Source organism: Cydia splendana, chromosome Z (genome assembly GCF_910591565.1).
Source record: "Cydia splendana chromosome Z, ilCydSple1.2, whole genome shotgun sequence".
NCBI lineage: Eukaryota > Metazoa > Arthropoda > Insecta > Lepidoptera > Tortricidae > Cydia > Cydia splendana.
Genome location: NC_085987.1, coordinates 29,336,040 through 29,358,527, shown reverse-complemented (window position 1 = coordinate 29,358,527; position 22,488 = coordinate 29,336,040). Strand labels below are relative to the sequence as shown.

The 22,488-nt window shown below is 38.9% G+C and overlaps 1 protein-coding gene across 1 annotated transcript in view; it reads right to left on the bottom strand.

Annotated features, from left to right (window-relative positions):
* LOC134804733 (uncharacterized) overlaps nucleotides 1–10,231 on the bottom strand; it is a 41,291-nt gene extending 31,060 nt beyond the window's left edge. Inside the window, exons 1-3 of the mRNA XM_063777933.1 lie at nucleotides 9,866–10,231; nucleotides 737–888; nucleotides 383–569 (exon numbers count right to left, since the gene is read on the bottom strand). Coding sequence (XP_063634003.1) covers nucleotides 383–569; nucleotides 737–888; nucleotides 9,866–10,199 — 673 coding nt within the window. The 5' untranslated portion in view covers nucleotides 10,200–10,231. The remainder of the gene's footprint in view (nucleotides 1–382; nucleotides 570–736; nucleotides 889–9,865) is intronic.
* Between the last annotated feature and the right edge of the window lie 12,257 nt (nucleotides 10,232–22,488).

The window sequence follows — 22,488 nt, the reverse complement described above, 5'->3', positions numbered from 1 at the left end:
TACTTAATTAGATTTTGACCTAAACCTAAACTGGCGAAATCTGAATATGACCGGGCCCGCCTAAACGGTTCCACGGGTTTCCAAAAGGGTCCATGTATCTAACATCCAGTATGCAAATAAAAGTCTGTCTCTCGCTCTACCAGATCGCGCTCTCGATCACGTTAAGTTTGCACCCAATTGGGCGTGACAATTTATACTCTCATAGGAGCGCTATGCTTGACGTAGAACTTGGCTTGAAAACTTACCGTGGTTCGACTTTAGGGCGGCCAAACCAAAATCAGCATCTTTTGCCAATGGCTCAGCATGGGCTAATATATTGAGATGGGCTTGAGCCTTTAGCTCACATAACTAAGTTTGAGCAATAAACAAAGTAGACACTCACCAATAAATCCTATATATTTAGTCACGTTATCAAAAAACTTTACGAGGTCTGCGCTTCTATTCAATATAATAGGCTGGTGTATGTTTTTCAATAACAACACAAAACCTTCACGTAAGCTGGGTTCTTTTATGTACGTTGCCTCCAGAAAGTCTAGTATTACGGTTACACTGTCAAGGACATCAATTCTCTGAACACAACATAAGGAATTTTATTACGTCTATAAGGCCCAGTTGCACCAACCACATTAAACATACTGACTAACGTCTCTATCTACGTATGAATCTAATGATGACCGGCGTGTGTATTTCCCTCAAGGCATCAAACCCCCTTCACATTCCTCATAACAAAGGATACATATCCGTGTTGAGAAATGGTAGCAAAGTTACGTAGGAGGGCATTAAATCGGTCCAGCTGTTGGAGGGGCGTCGCGTCCGTCACCAGGAACTGCAACTCCTGCGCCACCTCCCAACCGCACGCCTTGGGACACGCGGAGTTCCATGCCTGCTCTGAGGACCAACAGAAGGATTTCGAATATGATGTTAAATTTGAATTCCAAAATGGCGGCCGCCCCCTTTTTTAGGAAGGAAAAGTTCTTAATGTGCCTGGCTGCCATGGTGGAAGAACAAAACAGACTTCATTGTCGACATACGCACTCCTAAGGAATACGATGGAATATGAAGCACCTAGGTACCAATCATTTTTGAAATCTGTAGCCTTGAATACCTGAAAACCTTAAAAAATTAAAACGTTCACCGTTTTTGAATCTGCACTCTAGGGAACTTTGAAATCACATAGGTAGCTGCTTTTGTTGGAATACCAAACGGACATTATTTTCAAAATCCGCACTAGTTACTTTTAACTAAATACAAACACTGATTTCTGTCCCACAGTATCAAAAACGGAACCCTTAGGGCCACTTGCACCATTCACTAACCCGGGGTTAACCGGTTAAACCAGGAATTACCATGGTTACCAGTACAATTTGACACTGGGTTAGGTCAGGTTAGTGGGATGGTGCAAGTATTATTATTATTTTAAACGTCATAATTTCATTGAATTTAAAAAAATCGCATCTTTGTGATCTTACTTACGTAAGAACTATGAAAACCCCCTCCCTCCCCCCTAGTAAGTAAAATTGGAATAAATAAGATATTTTCGTCCCCCCTCCACTCCAAAAACGTCTTACGTAATAAATGAATGTCGCCAAAACTGTTTCTCGAACTAAAAATACCCGATTTAAGTTTGCTAACACAACATGACTGATCAGTTTATCAGCGTCACAAAACATACGAGTAAATTGACCTCCGCAGTGAATATACTTAGGTACAGCAAGATTGATTGTTCTAGTAAGTATTCACAGAAACTTAATTGCTAAATTGGGAATCAAACCAAGCGAAGCGAGGTGGGTCTGAATCCAAAATTTTAACCCACTTTTGTATTCATCGTTGTTAATGGCGTAAGCGCCATCGACATTATTGAAATTGAAAACACCACATAGGTATCGTTGTCTGAGAAAGAAATAATTAACATTAGCACGAATGGTAATTCATTATTTTGCCAACAGATGGCGCTAGTAATAATACAAAGTGTTTTTACATTATTTTATTTTTTTAGGTTTATAAAATGATATTTTTATGTTTGATAACACATCTAGACATAAATTTAAATCACTATGTTAAATCTCAAACCTAACAGTGCAGTAGTTTTTCCGTAAAGTGTACCACAAGAATGCATAGTTTGTCGAATAGTGATAGAGCTCGCTTCGCTTGCCCTAATTATTGATATTTGATATCGTTATTGGACCATATTACTTAGTTTATTTAAAATTACTCGTTATTAATCAGCGTATTGTGCGATACCCCGTTAGTGAGTTTTTGATCAAAATAAGATTGTTTGTTAAGCGGTAATAGTACTAGCGGTTGGCCCAAATCAGCTGCAAATGGTGTTAAAGGTATGAAAATCGGCACGATTAATCTTTAGGCTATTTGAATCAATTTAACCCGTAGCACCAAAAAATAAAATAAAAACCGGAAAGGAGTTATCCCGTCAACCTTTTTTTATGAAAAAAAAATATGTTTGGTTCAGAAACCAATCGGGTGTGGTATTAAATGAAAGGGCGTTTGAAGCCCGTTCTAAAAATATATCACATTATTACATTTCAGTGACTTGTATTCAATTAAAATTAAAATAATTTTCAAAACATACCATGTTTGGGCTCCTCCAGATACGATACCGTTGAATTATTTTTTGTTAAGTATACCTCAAATAATACGCCATATCCTCATATCTAACCCAAAGAAAACAATTTCGAAAATATTTAGTTTTAGTATTTTTTTTAATTTTTCATTATTACAAAGTGTAATGTCGAATTACTCAATACGAATATAATGTCATTCGAGTAAAATAATTCCCGGAGTATTGAAACTTGGTTTACACGTTTCTTTGGTAAGACGTTTTCGGTAAGAAAAAGGATGAGGAAATGTTACGACTTTTTATTGGAGCAGTTGCCCTTGCATTTTTTGCAGATGGGCGCACAAGGGAGTTTATTGCGTCTGCATATGCACGATCTCCTTTGGCAGTCTACTCTATCCCACTACCACACCGCGTCAACTCTGTAAGTCTGTACACACTTTCCAGTGCGTTTCTTGTGTGGTTCAATATTTTTAACATTCAGACTCTTTGGTGTGGACTACGGTCTATGCTGCTCAAAGAAATATAGTCTGTCAAGCGATTTCCACCTGTAGAAAAAAAGCGGCAAATTTAATGTCGGCTGTACACACTCGTCGAGAGCCTCTCGCTGAGAGTCTCGGTGCAAGAGAGCAGCATGTACGAGTATTTACACACTCGTTCTCGGCCTGTCTCGGGGTCTCTCAACGAGTGTGTGTGTTGAATATTTTATTAATCCTAATATTTAAACTGATACTTATTGATAATAAATTAAAGCTCTCCAAAGGGCCTCTACATGTTGGATCTATATCACCACGCAAACCTATCAAAAGACCGGGTTTTAAAGGCCCGTGAAATCCAAAATGGAGGTACAAATAATAATAATAAGTACAAGTTTTCACAGATCGGCCTAGTCCTACAGCTCAATAAGGCTTGTATTGTGGGTACTAGACGACGGTATATACAAGCCCTGGTAAGGGCGTTTATTTGTGTGATGATTTGATGAACACACAAATAAATGCCCTTACCAGGATTCGAACCTGGGACCTCCTGCTTCATAGGCAGGGTCACTATCGACTAGGCTAGGAGGCCGTTTCATTGATAGATTGATAGATCACAATTTGTAATAATAAAAAATAAAATAAAAATATTAGAACTAAATATTTTCGAAATTAATTTCTTGGGGTTAGATATGAGCATATTGGGTATTATTTGAGGAATATTTTACAAAAAATAATTCATCGGTATCGTATCTGGAGGAGCCCAAACTTGGTATGTTTTGAAAATTATTTTAATTTTAATTGAATATAAGTGACTGAAATGTAATAATGTGATATATTTTTAGAGCCGGCTCCGAATGCCCTTTCATTTAATACTACACACGATTGGTTTCTGAACAAAAAATATTTTTTTTCCATACAAAAAAAAGATAACGTCATAACTCCTTTCCGTTTTTTTTATTCTTTGGGGCTACGGGTCAAATTGATTCAAATGGCCTAAAGATCAATCGTGCCGATTTTCATACCTTTAAGGCGCTACGCGCCGTTTTTGGCCGTAAACTCTTACTTTCTAGAGTATATATCTTCTTATATCTACACAGAACGGGGCGTCCGTCAGGGCTGCATTCTGTCACCCAAGCTTTTTAACCTGTACGGCGAATACATTATGAGGAAGGCACTTGACGGCTGGGAAGGAGGTGTTGCAGTTGGAGGTCGATTGGTCAGTAACCTCAGGTATGCAGATGATACTACAGTAGTTGCGTCTAGTGAAGTAGAAATGGCGGCTCTTTTGAAGCGAATTAAGGATGAGAGCGCTAAGCTGGGCCTTAAGATAAACCATTCTAAAACTAATATAATGGTAGTGGATAGGGCAAATATACTTCCAGTTACCAACGTACCCCGCCAGTACGAAAAAGTCAGCGAGTTTGTGTATCTTGGGTCGTTAATAACCTGCGACGGTGGCAGCACTGACGAAATACGCCGTAGAGCTGCTATGGCTAAGAGTGCTATGGCTAACCTTGACAAGATCTGGAGGAACAGAGGTATTCGACGTACGACTAAGGTGCGATTGGTTCGAGCTCTTGTCTTCTCGATATTTATGTACGGTGCCGAAACTTGGAGCCTGAAAAGCTGTGATGTGGCTAAGATTGACGCTTTTGAAATGTGGTGTTGGCGAAGACTGCTGCGTATACCTTGGACAGCTAGAAGAACTAACATCTCTATTTTGGAAGAACTCAGTATTACCACACGGCTCTCCGAAGCATGCCATGAACGAACCCTTAGATTTTTCGGACACATTATGAGATCATCAATGCACGATATGGAGAAGTGTATCATCTTGGGGCGAATGAATGGTAAACGCGCTCAGGGTGGGGCTCGTTTACCCCGCTCACTGCGATCGTACGTGAATTTTGTATCGCTGTACCGCCACGACGTTGAAAGAATAACATACAGCCCAGAGGCGCGCAGTTGGCGCTATACTCGTATATCTTTTGTTTGCAGATATTTTGTTGTTTGAGTATGAGTAGATCATGCATTTAGTGGAGGTCGTAAATTACATTTCACGGTTAATACGACTCGCGTCCCGCTTAATACGGCAAATAAAATTATATTATTATTATTATATATTACTTACCCATCCCATTACGCACTACATCTGCACGTTTGTGTAATTGACATAACCGTCGTATTGGTAAAGTGTCATTCTATGGAACTTGCTAACTATGTAATCAAACTTGATGACTGAATGAATTTACTAGTGACATTTGTTTACATAGTTAGCAAGTTCCATAGAATGATACTTTATGCAATACGCCATTAGCCAACATTTTTTATAATGTGTTTATTACCTACCTTAGGTTTTTTGTTTTATCTAATATCTAAAATATCTTTTCTCGGATCCTTATCGGAGTAAGAATGCGACGCCATCGCCATCTGTTTGACCGTTATGGACCACGGAGTGCAAGCTATCGCTTTTTCTCGAAAGAAGATATTTATAATATTTACACATGGCCACGATATCCCTATTATATGCCTGTCGAGTATGATATTAAATTAAACAGACAGCAAAGAAAGTATATTTTATGAACGTAAGGCCGGTAAATGTTATCGCGATTGAAATAATATGTATGTATACTCACTTCTCTCAAAAAATGCGAGGAAATACCTATAAAAGTTCAAATAAGGACGGGACGTAATGACAATATTTCCACGCATGTTTGAGAAAACTTCATTTACTTAATAAACTAACATCATTTTAATATGTAACGATCTAAAAATGTAATGGTTTCTGAATCAAACTATATAGTATACACCACTAACATAAATTGCCAATGTTGATCAATTAATTATTATTTATTAGGAATCGAACTTTATTAAAAACGACAAATTTTAATGGCAATATGTCGGCGCATGTTTGAAAACATGTTTTATATATTTCAAATGAAGCTTTCTCATACATAAGTGGAAATGCCTACATATTGTCATTACGTTCGTAATAATATGCTGCGAAACACCGTGTTGCGCGCACTAAAGCGCGTCACAACCAAATCAACTTTCTACAGTTATTTAATCTTTGGCCACAATAACTCCAATTTTATTGCACTTGGGCTCAGCACAAGCACGCAGAATACAAGGAAGGCACGGAGCGACGAGCGACACAGCCTCCTCGTCTCAAAGCTAGCACACGACTGCCGGCCACGCCTTTTTCGAGCTACATACGCACGAAATATTGAAAAATATTAGATTTCTTAAAAAAAATGATTGATTAACATTATTCAACGTTGCATTTGTAGTGTCGGTTAAGACATTTATTTTAGTTTAAAAATAACTTTAATCGAATAAACCGTTTAGTAGAAATAGGCAAAATTAGTCGCAAAACGGCCTATCAGAATGTCCCTTTTTTGAAAAAAATTAAAGTCACAGGAAAAAAGTCAAATGTTACAAATGTTGTACATAAAACGTAGATTCATATATATTTTTTGTTGAACTGTTAAGAAGATTCTTCTTCCTCGTTCCCTCAATGCTGAGGATCGCGACCACATGCAACATGTCTCCACTGATTGCGGTCATAAGCCAAGTGGACTGCACGGTGCAGGCTGCCGCCACTTGCCTTCTTCATGGCGTCAGACCATCTCTTACGAGCCCCACCCTGAGCGCGTTTACCATTCATTCGCCCCAAGATGATACACTTCTCCATATCATGCATTGATGATCTCATAATGTGTCCGAAAAATCTAAGGGTTCGTTCATGGCATGCTTCGGAGAGCCGTGTGGTAATACTGAGTTCTTCCAAAATAGAGATGTTAGTTCTTCTAGCTGTCCAAGGTATACGCAGCAGTCTTCGCCAACACCACATTTCAAAAGCGTCAATCTTAGCTACATCACAGTTTTTCAGGCTCCAAGTTTCGGCACCGTACATAAATATCGAGAAGACAAGAGCTCGAACCAATCGCACCTTAGTCGTACGTCGAATACCTCTGTTCCTCCAAATCTTGTCAAGGTTAGCCATAGCACTCTTAGCCATAGCAGCTCTACGGCGTATTTCGTCAGTGCTGCCACCGTCGCAGGTTATTAACGACCCAAGATACACAAACTCGCTGACTTTTTCGTACTGGCGGAGTACGTCGGTAACTGGAAGTATATTTGCCCTATCCACTACCATTATTTTAGTTTTAGAATGGTTTATGTTAAGGCCCAGCTTAGCGCTCTCATCCTCAATTCGCTTCAAAAGAGCCGCCATTTCTACTTCACTAGACGCAACTACTGTAGTATCAACTGCATACCTGAGGTTACTGACCAATCGACCTCCAACTGCAACACCTCCTTCCCAGCCGTCAAGTGCCTTCCTCATAATGTATTCGCCGTACAGGTTAAAAAGCTTGGGTGACAGAATGCAGCCCTGACGGACGCCCCGTTCTGTGTAGATATAAGAAGATATATACTCTAGAAAGTAAGAGTTTACGACCAAAAACGGCGCGTAGCGCCTTAAAGGTATGAAAATCGGCACGATTAATCTTTAGGCCATTTGAATCAATTTGACCCGTAGCCCCAAAGAATAAAAAAAACCGGGCAAGTGCGAGTCGGACTCGCGCACGAAGGGTTCCGTACCATAATGCAAAAAAAAAGAAAAAAAAAGCAAACAAAAAACGGTCACCCATCCAAGTACTGACCACTCCCGACGTTGCTTAACTTTGGTCAAAAATCACGTTTGTTGTATGGGAGCCCCATTTAAATCTTTATTTTATTCTGTTTTTAGTATTTGTTGTTATAGCGGCAACAGAAATACATCATCTGTGAAAATTTCAACTGTCTAGCTATCACGGTTCGTGAGATACAGCCTGGTGACAGACGGACGGACGGACGGACGGACGGACAGACGGACGGACGGACGGACGGACGGACAGTGAAGTCTTAGTAATAGGGTCCCGTTTTACCCTTTGGGTACGGAACCCTAAAAACAGAAAGGAGTTATGACGTCATCTTTTTTTTGTATGGAAAAAAAATATTTTTTGTTCAGAAACCAATCGTGTGTAGTATTAAATGAAAGGGCATTCGGAGCCGGCTCTAAAAATATATCACATTATTACATTTCAGTCACTTATATTCAATTAAAATTAAAATAATTTTCAAAACATACCAAGTTTGGGCTCCTCCAGATACGATACCGATGAATTATTTTTTGTAAAATATGTTCGATTCCTAATAAATAATAATTAATTGATCAACATTGGCAATTTATGTTAGTGGTGTATACTATATAGTTTGATTCAGAAACCATTACATTTTTAGATCGTTACATATTAAAATGATGTTAGTTTATTAAGTAAATGAAGTTTTCTCAAACATGCGTGGAAATATTGTCATTACGTCCCGTCCTTATTTGAACTTTTATAGGTATTTCCTCGCATTTTTTGAGAGAAGTGAGTATACATACATATTATTTCAATCGCGATAACATTTACCGGCCTTACGTTCATAAAATATACTTTCTTTGCTGTCTGTTTAATTTAATATCATACTCGGCAGGCATATAATAGGGATATCGTGGCCATGTGTAAATATTATAAATATCTTCTTTCGAGAAAAAGCGATAGCTTGCACTCCGTGGTCCATAACGGTCAAACAGATGGCGATGGCGTCGCATTCTTACTCCGATAAGGATCCGAGAAAAGATATTTTAGATATTAGATAAAACAAAAAACCTAAGGTAGGTAATAAACACATTATAAAAAATGTTGGCTAATGGCGTATTGCATAAAGTATCATTCTATGGAACTTGCTAACTATGTAAACAAATGTCACTAGTAAATTCATTCAGTCATCAAGTTTGATTACATAGTTAGCAAGTTCCATAGAATGACACTTTACCAATACGACGGTTATGTCAATTACACAAACGTGCAGATGTAGTGCGTAATGGGATGGGTAAGTAATATATAATAATAATAATATAATTTTATTTGGCGTATTAAGCGGGACGCGAGTCGTATTAACCGTGAAATGTAATTTACGACCTCCACTAAATGCATGATCTACTCATACTCAAACAACAAAATATCTGCAAACAAAAGATATACGAGTATAGCGCCAACTGCGCGCCTCTGGGCTGTATGTTATTCTTTGAACAGTCACCTGCAATAATATGTTACTTTTCGAAGGCCGCAAAAATATGTGACACGCTCTTATGGCTCTACAAATAAGATCGTGTCAGATATTTTTGCGACCTTCAAAGAGTAACATATTATTGCAGGTGACTGAACATCGTGGCGGTACAGCGATACAAAATTCACGTACGATCGCAGTGAGCGGGGTAAGCGGGAGGTGCGGGTACAGAGCGCTTAACTCCACCCATACGCTCAAGGGCATTGGGCCTACCTATCGTCTTAACACCATTTGCAGCTAATTCCCGAATTTCAGGCTGTACCGCTATCACTATAAGCCAATTTTTAATACCTGTTTACCTAATACCTAATTGTGGGACGCAACAGGCTAACAAATAATAATAATAAGTGTTTCTAGTCCCTGTTTTCTACAATGGAGTAAATATGTATGAGAAAATCATCTAAATGTGTAGCGCAAGAGATTTGAAATCAATGCGCATTTATTTAGTATTATAAAATGTATAAATCCTTCACACTCTTTTTTATACTTAGCGGCATTTAGTTTTGTAGGTCAACACAAAGTCACGCAAGCGAAATCATAACCAAGTGATACTTCGGTACTAAATGATATGTGGGTGATAGAAAGCGCTATCTGGGTCCAAATAAAAGGGTTATAGATTTCCTTGACCATATAGACTCAATGATTTCTTTCTTACCTACTGGAACAGGATCCAAATCTTGAAGTAAAGCTCTTTTTAGCTGTTCGCTCTCCGTGTAAGATTTTTCGTCTGGGCCATGAATGCAGCCGAAACTATATGATGTTGAACCATCTGAAGAAGCTTGTATCTCATGATATTTGTCCCTTGTAATTTTCCTGTATGCTTCAAATGTTCTCTTCTTAACATAGAATTGAGTATGAGAAGTGCTTTCAGAGAAGTCTCTACAATCTCCGGTAGCATTTTTTGTGGATTTCGTGACTTTAGTATTTGTTTTTACTGTCGACGGCTTACGGCTCGCATTTGAAGCCGAATTGGCTGAGTTGCTTTCCATATTCTTGCGGTTAAATAAGATTGTAACAAATGTAACATTAATCTCAAAGTATGACTTTATGATGACTTTCTACACTGACAGACACATCATTATTTGTCACACTGTGTCATACTCGTAATAATCGTCGATTCGATATTTTTATTACTCGAAAAAATCTATTTCATTCGCTATAGTTACAGTGTGATAGTGTCGGAAGCCGGTGTTGCTCGAAGGTGTGATATGAACGGTAGAATGAGGAACGGTAGGTACCCAAATGCGAAGAAATTAATATTTTTACTGTATTCCTCTCGATAGCCTTCGTGAAATTACTGCTAAACCCAACTCAATTTTAAAGAAAACGAAATCATAAAGTATGTGATTTTACGGTTGTCCCTTATTGCAATTCGCAAATTGGATCGTACCCTGGACGAATAATCCACCTAGTAGTCATCCAACTTTTTCCCTTTAATATTCCAATATTACCTACATATAATATCAAAACTTGCCAAGACAAATAAAGTCAATAAAGATTCAAAAATACAAAGGATAGAAATGCCTTTTTATACAGGGTGGAACATTTCTAGAGACTAAGCTGAAAGGATAATGTTATCTAAGTGATCTACAATCGAGTTATTATAATCGTAAAGCTGAAGTAACAAGTAAAACAAAATCACTAAAATGAAATATTTTTATATCAGTGACAACCCTACAAAGATATTTACATTTTAAATTGACACATGTCATGTCATACAATAGGATCTACTTGCTAGGGTTGTAACATACAGATTTATGCACTAATGTTTAACAAACTGTATCTCTAAAACGGTTAGAAATATTAACGTGATTAATAAGAATAAGTGAAAAATAAAGTACGTAGCCTAAACAATTCCCCGTTTGCGTAAAAGTCCTTCGTTCTGTACCACCCGATATTTTTTAAGTTAATATTCAATATAATTCGAAAAAAAATTTTTTTTTCTTTTATGTGTTGGATGGTTTTATATTTCCCTGGAGGAATGCGTTATGAATCCAGCCAAGTGGCCTGAGGACATTTTTGTATCAAGCCGTGGCGGTTTTTTCGTTCCCAAGGGAGGAAATCGCAAAAACAAGTGTAAGCTACGTAGTAAATTCAAAAAGATTTGCATTTATTATCAGAATGTGCGAGGGTTGCGATCCAAAACTAACTTATTTTATAATAACATGCTAACCTGTTCTGGTGAAATTATCGCACTTACAGAGACGTTTCTCACTAGTTCAGTTATGGATCCCGAGCTGTTTTCGCACGGTATGAAGTACAGTGAAACCTGGTTAAGTGGGACCTGGATAAGTGAGAAACCTCTATAGCTGGGACTCATGGTGCGGTCCCGACACTTTAGCACTGAATTACCTCTGTTAGTGAGATAAAAGGAACCTCTATAATTGGGATTAGTTGTTGTGATTTTATAGTCACATTTACCTCTATAATTGAGACAGAGAGTGTATTTTACCTCTTTTACTGAGACTTATTTATAAGATTACATTTTCCTAATTGTTTTTTTAGAATTTTATAGGAATTACCTCTGTATCTGAGATAACGTCAATCTATGACCTCTCTAACTTGGACTTTATTGATCTATTTCCGTATTCTTACTAACTCTTAGTCTATCCACAAATTCCGCATTTGCTTAATTGTGTCTAAACGACTTCAAGTTTCATTTAGTTACTTTATGTAGTTAAAACTATCGAAACGAAAGCTGAAATCTTGATAAGTAACAAGAATAAACAAATTTTCATTTAATAAATTTGTAAGACGCAATTCCGTATCAAATTTAATTGATAAAATCTATCCTTTGGAAAATCATTCAAAATAAATGCAAGAAAATATTTAAACAGACTTAAAAAATATTTAGGGACAAGGATTATTTTACCTAAACATTTAAAGATAATTATTACAAAATACCTTATTAACCACATCTATAACTGAGATATATCCTCTATTCTCACCTCTATTAATGGGACCCTCTGTAAATGAGACAGAAATGTATTTGTACCTGGCTAACTGAGAGCCTGGGTAAGTGGAATACCTCTTTAAGTGAGACAAATCTGCTCGTCCCTTGAAGTCTCACTTATCCAGGTTTCACTGTATTGAGGAAGGATCGCTCGGTGGACGCAGGGTGGGGTGGTGTCCTACTGGCGGTGCGAAATTGCTACTCCGTGCATCGCATATTTGATATTGATGGTCTTGACGACGATATGGAATTAATTATATAGCGATATTGCAAAATAAAAGAGTTACATGTGTGTGTAGTCTATCTCCCGCCTAACTACAAAGACAATCAATATCTTAATGTTTTGGCTTGTCTAGAAAATGTAGTCTGTAAATACCCCGATCTAGATATACTTTTGATAGGGGATTTTCATTTGTATTCCTGTAGTTTAAACGTAAGAAATTTATTCAAAGATTTCATAGAATTTTGTAAGTTTGGCCAGTTTAATGGCGTGGGAAATGCTCATGGAAGAATATTAGATTTAGTTTTAACTCTTATACAACCTGAGCGAGTGAGTGTGACCCATGATGTGGAGCCATTGGTGCCAATTGACGCGCATCATCCTCCGCTTGAGGTGACGCTGGCTTTGCCGCGAGGAACCAGACCCTCTATACAGCCATCAACACCAGCCCACGATAATAACTTGGCCCCTAAATGGAACTCTCGCAAGGCCGACTTCGGTGCGTTGTATTCCGAAATTGCCAGCATGGATTGGTCTGAAGTATAAGCAGCAAATACTGTGGATAACGCCGTCGATTTATTCTATACTAAGCTGTATGCGTGCATTACAAATAAAGTCCCTTGTAAGCCACAGTCCAAAACTTGTCGCTACACCTATCCTTCTTGGTACACAGCAGACATAATACGGAATATTAAATTTAAGTATTTCCATTTAAAGAGGTACAAGGAGAAGGGCGAAGCGTTTAACAGAGAGCTTTTCAGGTACTACAGGTCTCTTGTTAAAATGCTGATTAATGACGCCTATCGTCAATATATTAACCGGATGGAGCACAGTATAGCCAAAGACCCAGCATCATTTTGGACCTATGTAAAATCAAAAGGTATAAAGAGGTCCATCTGTAAGGAGTATACCTATGCAGGGAAGTCAGTGGTGGGACAAGAGGCAGCCATTGCATTTGCTTCATACTTTGCTTCTGTGTTTCTGGATGACGCGCCTAAGTTAGATTCTAAGGAGGCCTCGGCGCAAGCAGCATCAAACACAAAGACCTGTGATGCGGCTCGTGTTTCCATAGACAGCCTGTCTATATCGGAACTTCGCTGTGCCACAAAAAAGCTAAGGACTTGTTCTTCTGCCGGTCCTGATGCGATTCCTCCTTACCTCGTAAAAGACTGCATATCTGCGCTAGAGGCTCCGTTGTTGCATATATTTAATATTAGCATAACACTTAGCCAATATCCTGCGATGTGGAAAATTTCCCGAGTGACACCCGTACCCAAAGGAAGGAATGTATCAGAAGTCACAGACCATCGACCAATAGCGGTGCTCTCAGTATTCGCTAAACTGTTCGAGACAATGATCGAAAGTCGAATTAGCCAACAGATTGCAGTGCGCCTGGTTGACTCCCACCATGGATTTCAAAAAGGCCGTTCCACCACTACTAACCTCATCGTGTATGCCGATTATATCTTGACGCAGATGGATCTAGGGCACCGGGTGGACTCGGCCTACTTCGACTTTAAGAAAGCCTTTGATCTGGTCAGTAATGATATCTTGCTACAAAAGTGTTCTATGTTGGGATTTACATCAAGGCTCTTGAGGTTCCTCTCCAACTATTTACGCAACCGTAGTCAGTTTGCCCAGATAGCTGGATGCCAAACAGTGCCTTACTACACACGCTCCGGAGTAAGCCAGGGTAGCACTTTGGGTCCTACATTATTTATCATCATGATAAACGATTTGCCTGATGTAGTATCCACCGCAGAGTGCCTGCTATTTGCGGACGACTTAAAGTTGTTTAGGAGCGTGCGGAGCTTGGCAGACTGTGAAGCGCTGCAGCATGACATTGACAATTTTGCGGCTTGGAGTATTTCGAACCAGCTTCCCTTCAATGTCACCAAATGTAAGCTGATCACTTTTTCCAGAGCTCGAGCGGCTATTACCCCATCATATAACCTGCTCGGGGTACCACTGGAGAGAGTCGATGTTGTCCAAGATCTTGGGTTGACTTTAGACGCACACTTAGATTTTCGGGCGCATATAACTGAGATCTGTGGACGAGCTAATAAAATGCCAGGTTTTATTATGCGAGTATCGTCGCAGTTTTCTAGTCCCAATGTTGCAGTAGTTCTGTACAATGCGTATGTCCGCAGTAGGTTGGAGTTTGGGGCCTGTATGTGGGATCCTCACGAGGCAAAGTACTCTCTCATGGTGGAAAGGATACAGAGAAAGTTTGCTCGTTATCTGTATAAAAGGATCTACGGATACTATTCACTACTTATTCCCTCGATGTTTGTGTCAGGATTGAATACGCTACAACTGCGACGCAAAATATTATTGGTGATCCATTACCTATAATTTGTTGCGAAACAGAATCAGTAATGTTAAGGTGCTTGATCGGATAGGATTGCTCGCTCCAGCGCCAAGGACGTGCGTTTTAGGCGCCAGTGACGGCGGCGCTCTGCCGCCGCGACGCCGCAGAAGACTATTCGCCGTGGGCGGGGTGCATACGCGTCAGGCCAGTAATGCTCCCACTAATCGGGCACTCTCACTCCTTAACGAATTAGACCCGATGTAGATGTCTTTTAGGCTCATTTTCCGCAGCTCTATATATGTTTTTAAGTGTTTGTACCTAGATTGCGATGTTTAACTTTTTGTGTAAGTATATATTGTAAATTCTTTATAAATTTTATTATGCAGCATGTAAGTGTTTTGGTATATACTGTAAGCTTGTGTGGTATTTGTGAATAAACAATTAACAATAAACAATAAACAATAAACAATATCAATTCACGCAACGATGCATCAATAATAAAAGTTTTATCTAGAAATATTCAATACATACGTCAAATTTTTTGCGGTTCTACTCGGTACTTATATTAAACTAGACTAGGGTTGCCATACGTCCCGGTACGCCGGGACATGTCCCGGTTTGAAGCATGGTGTCCCGGTGTCCCGGCCGATAAGCAAATTGTCCCGGTTTTAAAGATCATAGTAACTATTTACTTAGTAGGGGGCTGGACTTGGTAAATATACATATAAGTACCAACAGTCCAACAATACACGACTAGTCTAACTAGCTAGGCTAATCGTACGTGGATAGAACGATGTAAGCGCTGACACTTGTCCGTTCACTTTTTACGAATTTAGTTTTTTTTCTACATTTACTACTTTTTAGGGTTTAGTAGTCACCTAGAACCTAGAAACCCTTATAGTTTCGCCATGTCTGTCTGTCTGGCCGAGGCTTTGCTCCGTGGTCGTTAGTGCTAGAAAGCTGCAATTTGGCATGGCATGGATACATAATTCATGCATTGTGACAGAACGGTAAAATAAAAACTATAAAAAAAAATTTTTTTGGGGTGGGCACTTATTTGCTTTGTCCCAATAGTGTGGGGTATCGTTGGATAGGTCTTTCAAAACAAATAAGGGTCTTCAAAAACCATTTTTTGATATAGTAAATATTCTAGGAAATAATCGCTCCGAAAGAAAAAAAAATGTGTGTCGCCCTCTCTAACTTTTGAACAATGGGTCCAAAAAATATGAAAAAAATCGTGAAACAAAAGCTTAATAAATATGTACTTTCAATGAAAACTATAGCGAACATGATCGGTCCAGTCGGTTTTGCGTTATTGCAAAAAATCTTCTTTTCTTAGTAAAAGTACTCCCTTAGCTTGTAATGTACTTACATGATACTTGCCTACTATTAGCCCCCATTTGGCCTATTTTGACAGAATGGAAACTACGAAACCCTACACTGAGCATGGCCCGACATGCTCTTGGCCGACTATTCTTTAAATGTCCCCACACTTATGGCAGCCCTAAACTAGACGGGCCCGCAGCTCCGCTCGCGTAAATGAAATAAAGAGTTTTTCTTATGTTTAGTTAAATACCGACATTATTATATATTCAACCCTGCCAGGGTTTATAACTGTGATAACCTGTGATGTAGGTAGCCGTTATTTGGATAAGTTAATTCGAAAATTTCTTATAACGTACGTAGGTATTTGTTTAAAACTTGTTTTAACATAAAATTATTACTTATTGTTGTAAGCCTAGTTGCAAAAACGTTCATTAGATTACTTATTTTCCGCTTTAAGCCACGAATATGGACGACCACCACCCATAAATCGCCTTTTCATACAAACGTAGGTAGTCCCCATTTCCCTTTCTGGATCTTAACATTACTACGGCTAAGGTGACGCAACGATCCAAAGGACTCACCTGGCCTCCGATACCAGATCACGTCATGTTTCTTGCGATCTTGCGATAGCTCTCGCCATCGGGCGTCTCCCATTTTGTTATCCCAAGTACGCTCGTCTCCCATTCTATAACTTTGTATTTTTGGCTCATCTCAGCAGCCCTTTCCCTGGACGAATGACAATGTTTGCCGAAGCCATGAAATACAAATTATTAACACGATAATCATACGATAATATTAATTTGATTAATATGTCATAAATGGCATAATTCACTCGTATGGGTTATGGACTAAGGTTGAGGTTGGCAGCACTTTTTATTTTACTTCGTGTAAAAAAACTCAGAAATACCTGTATACCAACATGACAAACATAATTTAGGTTACTTTAACTTACGGATTATTTGGTCTAATCTGTAGCACCGCCAAACGAAAGCAACCGAGAGTTGCCGAGAAATGGTCGAAGTCGTAAAATGAAGATTGTTATGAAAATTTCTTTTCCTTATTGTAAATTAAATACGCATCGAACAGCGATAGTTTTTATGTTCTAGTTTTATTCTCATATGTAGATAATAGATTTAAACAGTTTTTTCTTATCATACGTGCGTAGAGATGGGTAACTACCCGGGTAAATACCCGACAGCGGGTATTTACCCGGTAAATACCCGATATTTACCTACCCGCGGGTAAATACGCGGGTATTTTCGTTTTTCTTCTAAATTTGATGTGTTTAATGGTATGTGAGTATAAATAAGATTAATTTAAGTATTTTTTTATAATGTTACATAAAATGTATGTTCAAACTAATTACGAAAAGGTTGCTATGAGGTGAAGTTCGATTTTAACATATCAGTCCAATTATAAAAATCGTGTAAAATCAATCCCTGGCTTCCGGAAATGTTTTAAAATGCTTTTAATATACATTAGAAAGATGAAAATAAAGAATACCTATGAATGATAATAAAAAAAAATTGTGCCGTATTCCAACTTGTGAAGCTTATAAGTCAAACACAGTTAGTTTTAGGACAAAAATGTATATAACCTTTTTTGTAGAAAATTATGTCTACTTTAGTTTGTACATACAACACATTTCGATATTAATGACAGATTCCATGAAATATGAAAAAGTTCACTTTTGCCCCCCTCACCCCAACCACACCCCCCGCCGACCGAAGTTGGAATGTGTATTATCAACGTATAAGTACGATAATTTACTCAAGTCTAAAAAAAATACTCTTATGACGGCCTTTTTTTAATATTTATCAAAATTGTACTAAAAATTCCTTAGTTACAACTGCAACTGCAACTAAACCATTACATTTTAAATGACACACAATAATTACAGCCATTAACTCGGTTTATATCTACACTTTAACACAAATCGACATGTGCAACAAGAAATGAATCTACCCGTCCATTTGGGTAGATACGGGTAAATACCGGGTAGATGGGTATTTACCGGGTATTTACCTGGGTGGGTAAATTGGGTAAATACCCGCGACCCATCTCTATACGTGCGTTGTATTCGAGATACGTGTCAAAAACATTTTTAGAAATTTGTAAGGCGCCATCTCTCTTCTTCGCTCGTTTTTTATCCCGTTCTGGTTTTTTAATTTTATATATATGATTCCTCATGCGAATATATTCTTGTTGCCTACATTTCAATACATGAGTGTTTAACATTACGTAGGTTTAATCTATTATAAGGGAACCATCTATATCTTGATGTATCCAAAACGTCTCATATTTTTTATACCGTTTAGTACAGCTTTTATGTCTACCGTTCTCCAATTCTCCCTCAATTGCTCAAAGGTTAACTGATCTTGTATTCTCTTTGCCATTTGATACGAAACTATGAACTGAACTAAACGTCACATCTGAAAGAAAACGATTACCGAGGCCTCCGGTGCCCGGGGCTGGGAACAAATCTGCGTCTTCCGCATTTGCGGCGGACGCCAAAGCAAAAACTGGTCTTCCGGGTCACGGTGGTACCGGTCGAAATTTCTTGAGAATACATTATTATGTTTTCCTTTATTTAAAGGCCCTTTAGCCCACATTTGAAACAGCCAAAAGCTTTCAAACTTTGCAACGTTTAACAACAATAAAAATCTGTAGTTTGTTTACGTTAATTGACGCACAAGCTTTATCTGGCAATTTCTGGCGCACCTACCTATTGTTCTTTATAAAAATTTTAATTTATCTTGCAATGTATGAGTCAAATATTGCAAATTCGCATTCGCTTCCCCGTTTCCGATGGCGCTGAAAGTATGCACGCATATGTGAATTGGACGACAATGCAATATTATTGTGACGTGGAGCTGATTCAGATCAGCTCCACATCACTGATGGAGGTGGCGGGTGGCCGTAGGGACTATTTAATGGAACGACGTACCTACTAGCTTGGTTGTGTTTATGTTTGTTGGAGTTGTCTCGATGAGTATTGGTTGCCTGTTAGAGAGCAGGTACAGTCGGCGATAGAGACTTGTGATGAAAATGAAACTAAAAAATCCACTTTAATCGTTCAGTAATCAAGCACACATTTTAAGATTGTGCTAATTTAATTTAATTTTCTTTCTATATTCGAAGAATCTTTTCCCGATTATATTTCTAACTCCATAACTAAATTCAAAAGTCACACGGATCGCTTACTCGAAATTAGCCCTCATTATGCTCTTGTGATTCTTAAATTCTGCCTTTTTGTCCCTAAATTTACGTATGTGCTCCGCTGTTGTCCTTTCTGGAAACATCAAAATTTATTGTCGCCCATAGATGATTTGATCAAAATTAGTTTAGAGACGATTCTAAACATTCAGCTAAGTGAGCCTTCCTGGTCTCAAGCGTCCCTCCCCATTCGGTTTGGAGGTTTAGGAATTCGCAAAATTTCCAGTGTGGCTTCCCCAGCCTTTTTGGCGTCCACTCATAGCACGTCTGGTCTCATAGGAAATATCTTAAGGGCTTTGCCCACAAACTGTGAGATTGCGGGCTTTGAGGATGCCAAAAATGCTTTTAAAATTGCTTGCCCAGGCAAACAATTTCCAGACAACCCAAATTCACAAAGGAGTTGGGATAATGTTTACTGTGATTTAACTTACAATACTCTCCTAAACAACTGTACAGGTCCAGACCGCGCGAGGCTTTTGGCGGTCGGAGCCCGGGAAGCCGGTTACTGGCTACATGCCCATCCTTCGCCCAATACTGGTACTTTCTTGGATCCGGCCTCCCTTAGACTGGCGACTGGTTTGCGACTCGGGGTTTCGGTGTGTACGCCACACATATGCTCTTGTGGCACGGACGTGGACCGACTGGGACACCACGGATTATCTTGTCAAAAAAGTGCAGGCCGTTTTTCGAGACATGCGTCGCTTAATGACATAGTCCGTCGGTCTCTTGCCACCATCAATGTGCCTGCTCTTCTTGAGCCGACTGGCATTATCAGAGATGATGGCAAGAGGCCCGATGGAGTGTCCTTAGTTCCTTGGAGCTTGGGACGGATGTTGGTGTGGGATGCTACCTGCGTAGACACACTGGCACCGTCCCACCTCCAACGGACTACTGTAAAAGCGGGCGGAGCGGCGGAAAGCGCCGAAATTCTAAAACGTAACAAATATAAGAGCCTCGGTAGAGAGTACCATTTTGTACCATTTGGTGTTGAAACTCTAGGTCCATGGGGTCCCAGCGCGCATAAGTTGTTCGCAGAAATCGCGAAGCGTCTGGTTGACGTAACTGGTGACCGAAGAGCTGGCGGCTACCTCGCACAACGTATCAGCATTGCGATACAGCGAGGAAATGCCGCCAGCATCCTTGGTACAATGCCTCAAGGGCCTATTTTAGATTTAAGCTAGTTATTAATTTCGTTTAGTAGTACCACTGTATATATATTGTATGTAAATAAAAAAAAAAAAAATTGAATTAAAATTTTCTTTTTCCTTGAAACGACAACGACCGGTAGAATCCTTCCAGTAAACTGTCTCTGTGCAGCGGGACAAAGTGGCAACAAAATAGTAGATCCACCCCTAAACCGAAAAGCTATTACGCATGTAGAAATTAGAAGTTGTTATCAATACGACAAGTCATGTTGTTGACATAATGGGTAATGTTAATGTTACATACAGATTTGAGATATTTGAATGATGATGCAAATAGGCATTTTCATTTGAACATGTACTTTAAAGAGCGACTTATGTCGTGTTTCAGTAACGTCAACTCGTCGTCGTCTGCGCTATGGACTAGGTACTGAAATTAGCTTTCAGTTAACTTAAGGCGTACCGATCGGGTAATTATTATAATTTGATTTTAATTATGTTATGGAGACATTTTGGACACTGAGTGTGAGTGTAGGACTACTCACATTCCAGAACTTGTACTGTTTTGATGCAATTACTTATACAAAGCCCGCCTTTGTTTGATTTTTTTCCCCAGGGGTAGGATGGATCGATCAAGAAAGAAAATTAGAAATTTTATGTCTATTGGTGCACGGGTGAAACACGCTTCACGCTTTTCACTTTCATAAGACATTATGGCATAAGTTGCATGTGGTATATAAGTGACGATGAAACACCTACCTCCGTGCTTTGAAGTTGAAGTGGTGTTTCGATGATTAAGCATAACGATCTTGTTTTTAAATTCAAACAAAGCCTAAGTTTATTTATTTATGTTAGTTATTTATTTATGAATAATATTTTCATGACAGTAGGCCAACATAAGTGTTTTGTATGATTGTTTTCTTTTATTATCATTATAAAAAAAAAAACGAACGGTGAGTGGAATGGTGAGGTGATGTAAAGTCGCTGTGAAACCGATTTTATTTTAAGGACCGAGGATGTAAGATAAGGACCGACTGAGCAATTAAATTCATTCCAATTTTGATCACCTGGAAGGTGGTGAAAGGTGATAGATACACATCGAAACAATTCATGCTTCCTACAGTAGGTACCTACAAGTATGCTCACGATTGGTTAGGGAAAATACGAAAGTGCCAAAACCTTTACATCCAACTAATCTAGACGATGATAATGCAGAGTCTGGAGCAAGTTCGCAATGATGACTTCGAATCATTAATAAGTCATTAATTAATAAGTTGCTAAAATGTTTAACATTCTCACGCGAATGATACCTATTACTAGTAGTACATCTGTGGTTTTTCTTTGGTCGTTTAGCCAGTGATGCAGATTGCGGGTTACGCAATATGTTGTGGTTTTTCATTGGTGGTTTAGCTAATGATGCAGATGGCGGGTTACGCAATAAGTTGTGGTTTTTCATTGGTGGTTTAGCCAGTGATGCAGATTGCGGGTTACGCAATATGTTGTGGTTTTTCATTGGTGGTTTAGCCAATGATGCAGATTGCGGGTTACGCAATATGTTGTGGTTTTTCATTGGTGGTTTAGCCAATGATGCAGATTGCGGGTTACGCAATATGTTGTGGTTTTTCATTGGTGGTTTAGCCAATGATGCAGATTGCGGGTTACGCAATATGTTGTGGTTTTTCATTGGTGGTTTAGCCAAAGATGCAGATTGCGGGTTACGCAATATGTTGTGGTTTTTCATTGGTGGTTTAGCCAATGATGCAGATTGCGGGTTACGCAATATGTTGTGGTTTTTCATTGGTGGTTTAGCCAATGATGCAGATTGCGGGTTACGCAATATGTTGTGGTTTTTCATTGGTGGTTTAGCCAATGACCCAGATTGCGGGTACGCAATATTGTTGTGGTTTTTCATTGGTGGTTTAGCCAATGATGCAGATTGCGGGTTACGCAATATGTTGTGGTTTTTCATTGGTGATTTAGCCAATGATGCAGATTGCGGGTTACGCAATAAGGATAGCGCCAAAAAAAAAACAATAAAAAGAAGGAGTTTGGCCAATGATGTGGATTGCGGGTTACACAATTACGGATGTACAGAATACTACTAGTCGAA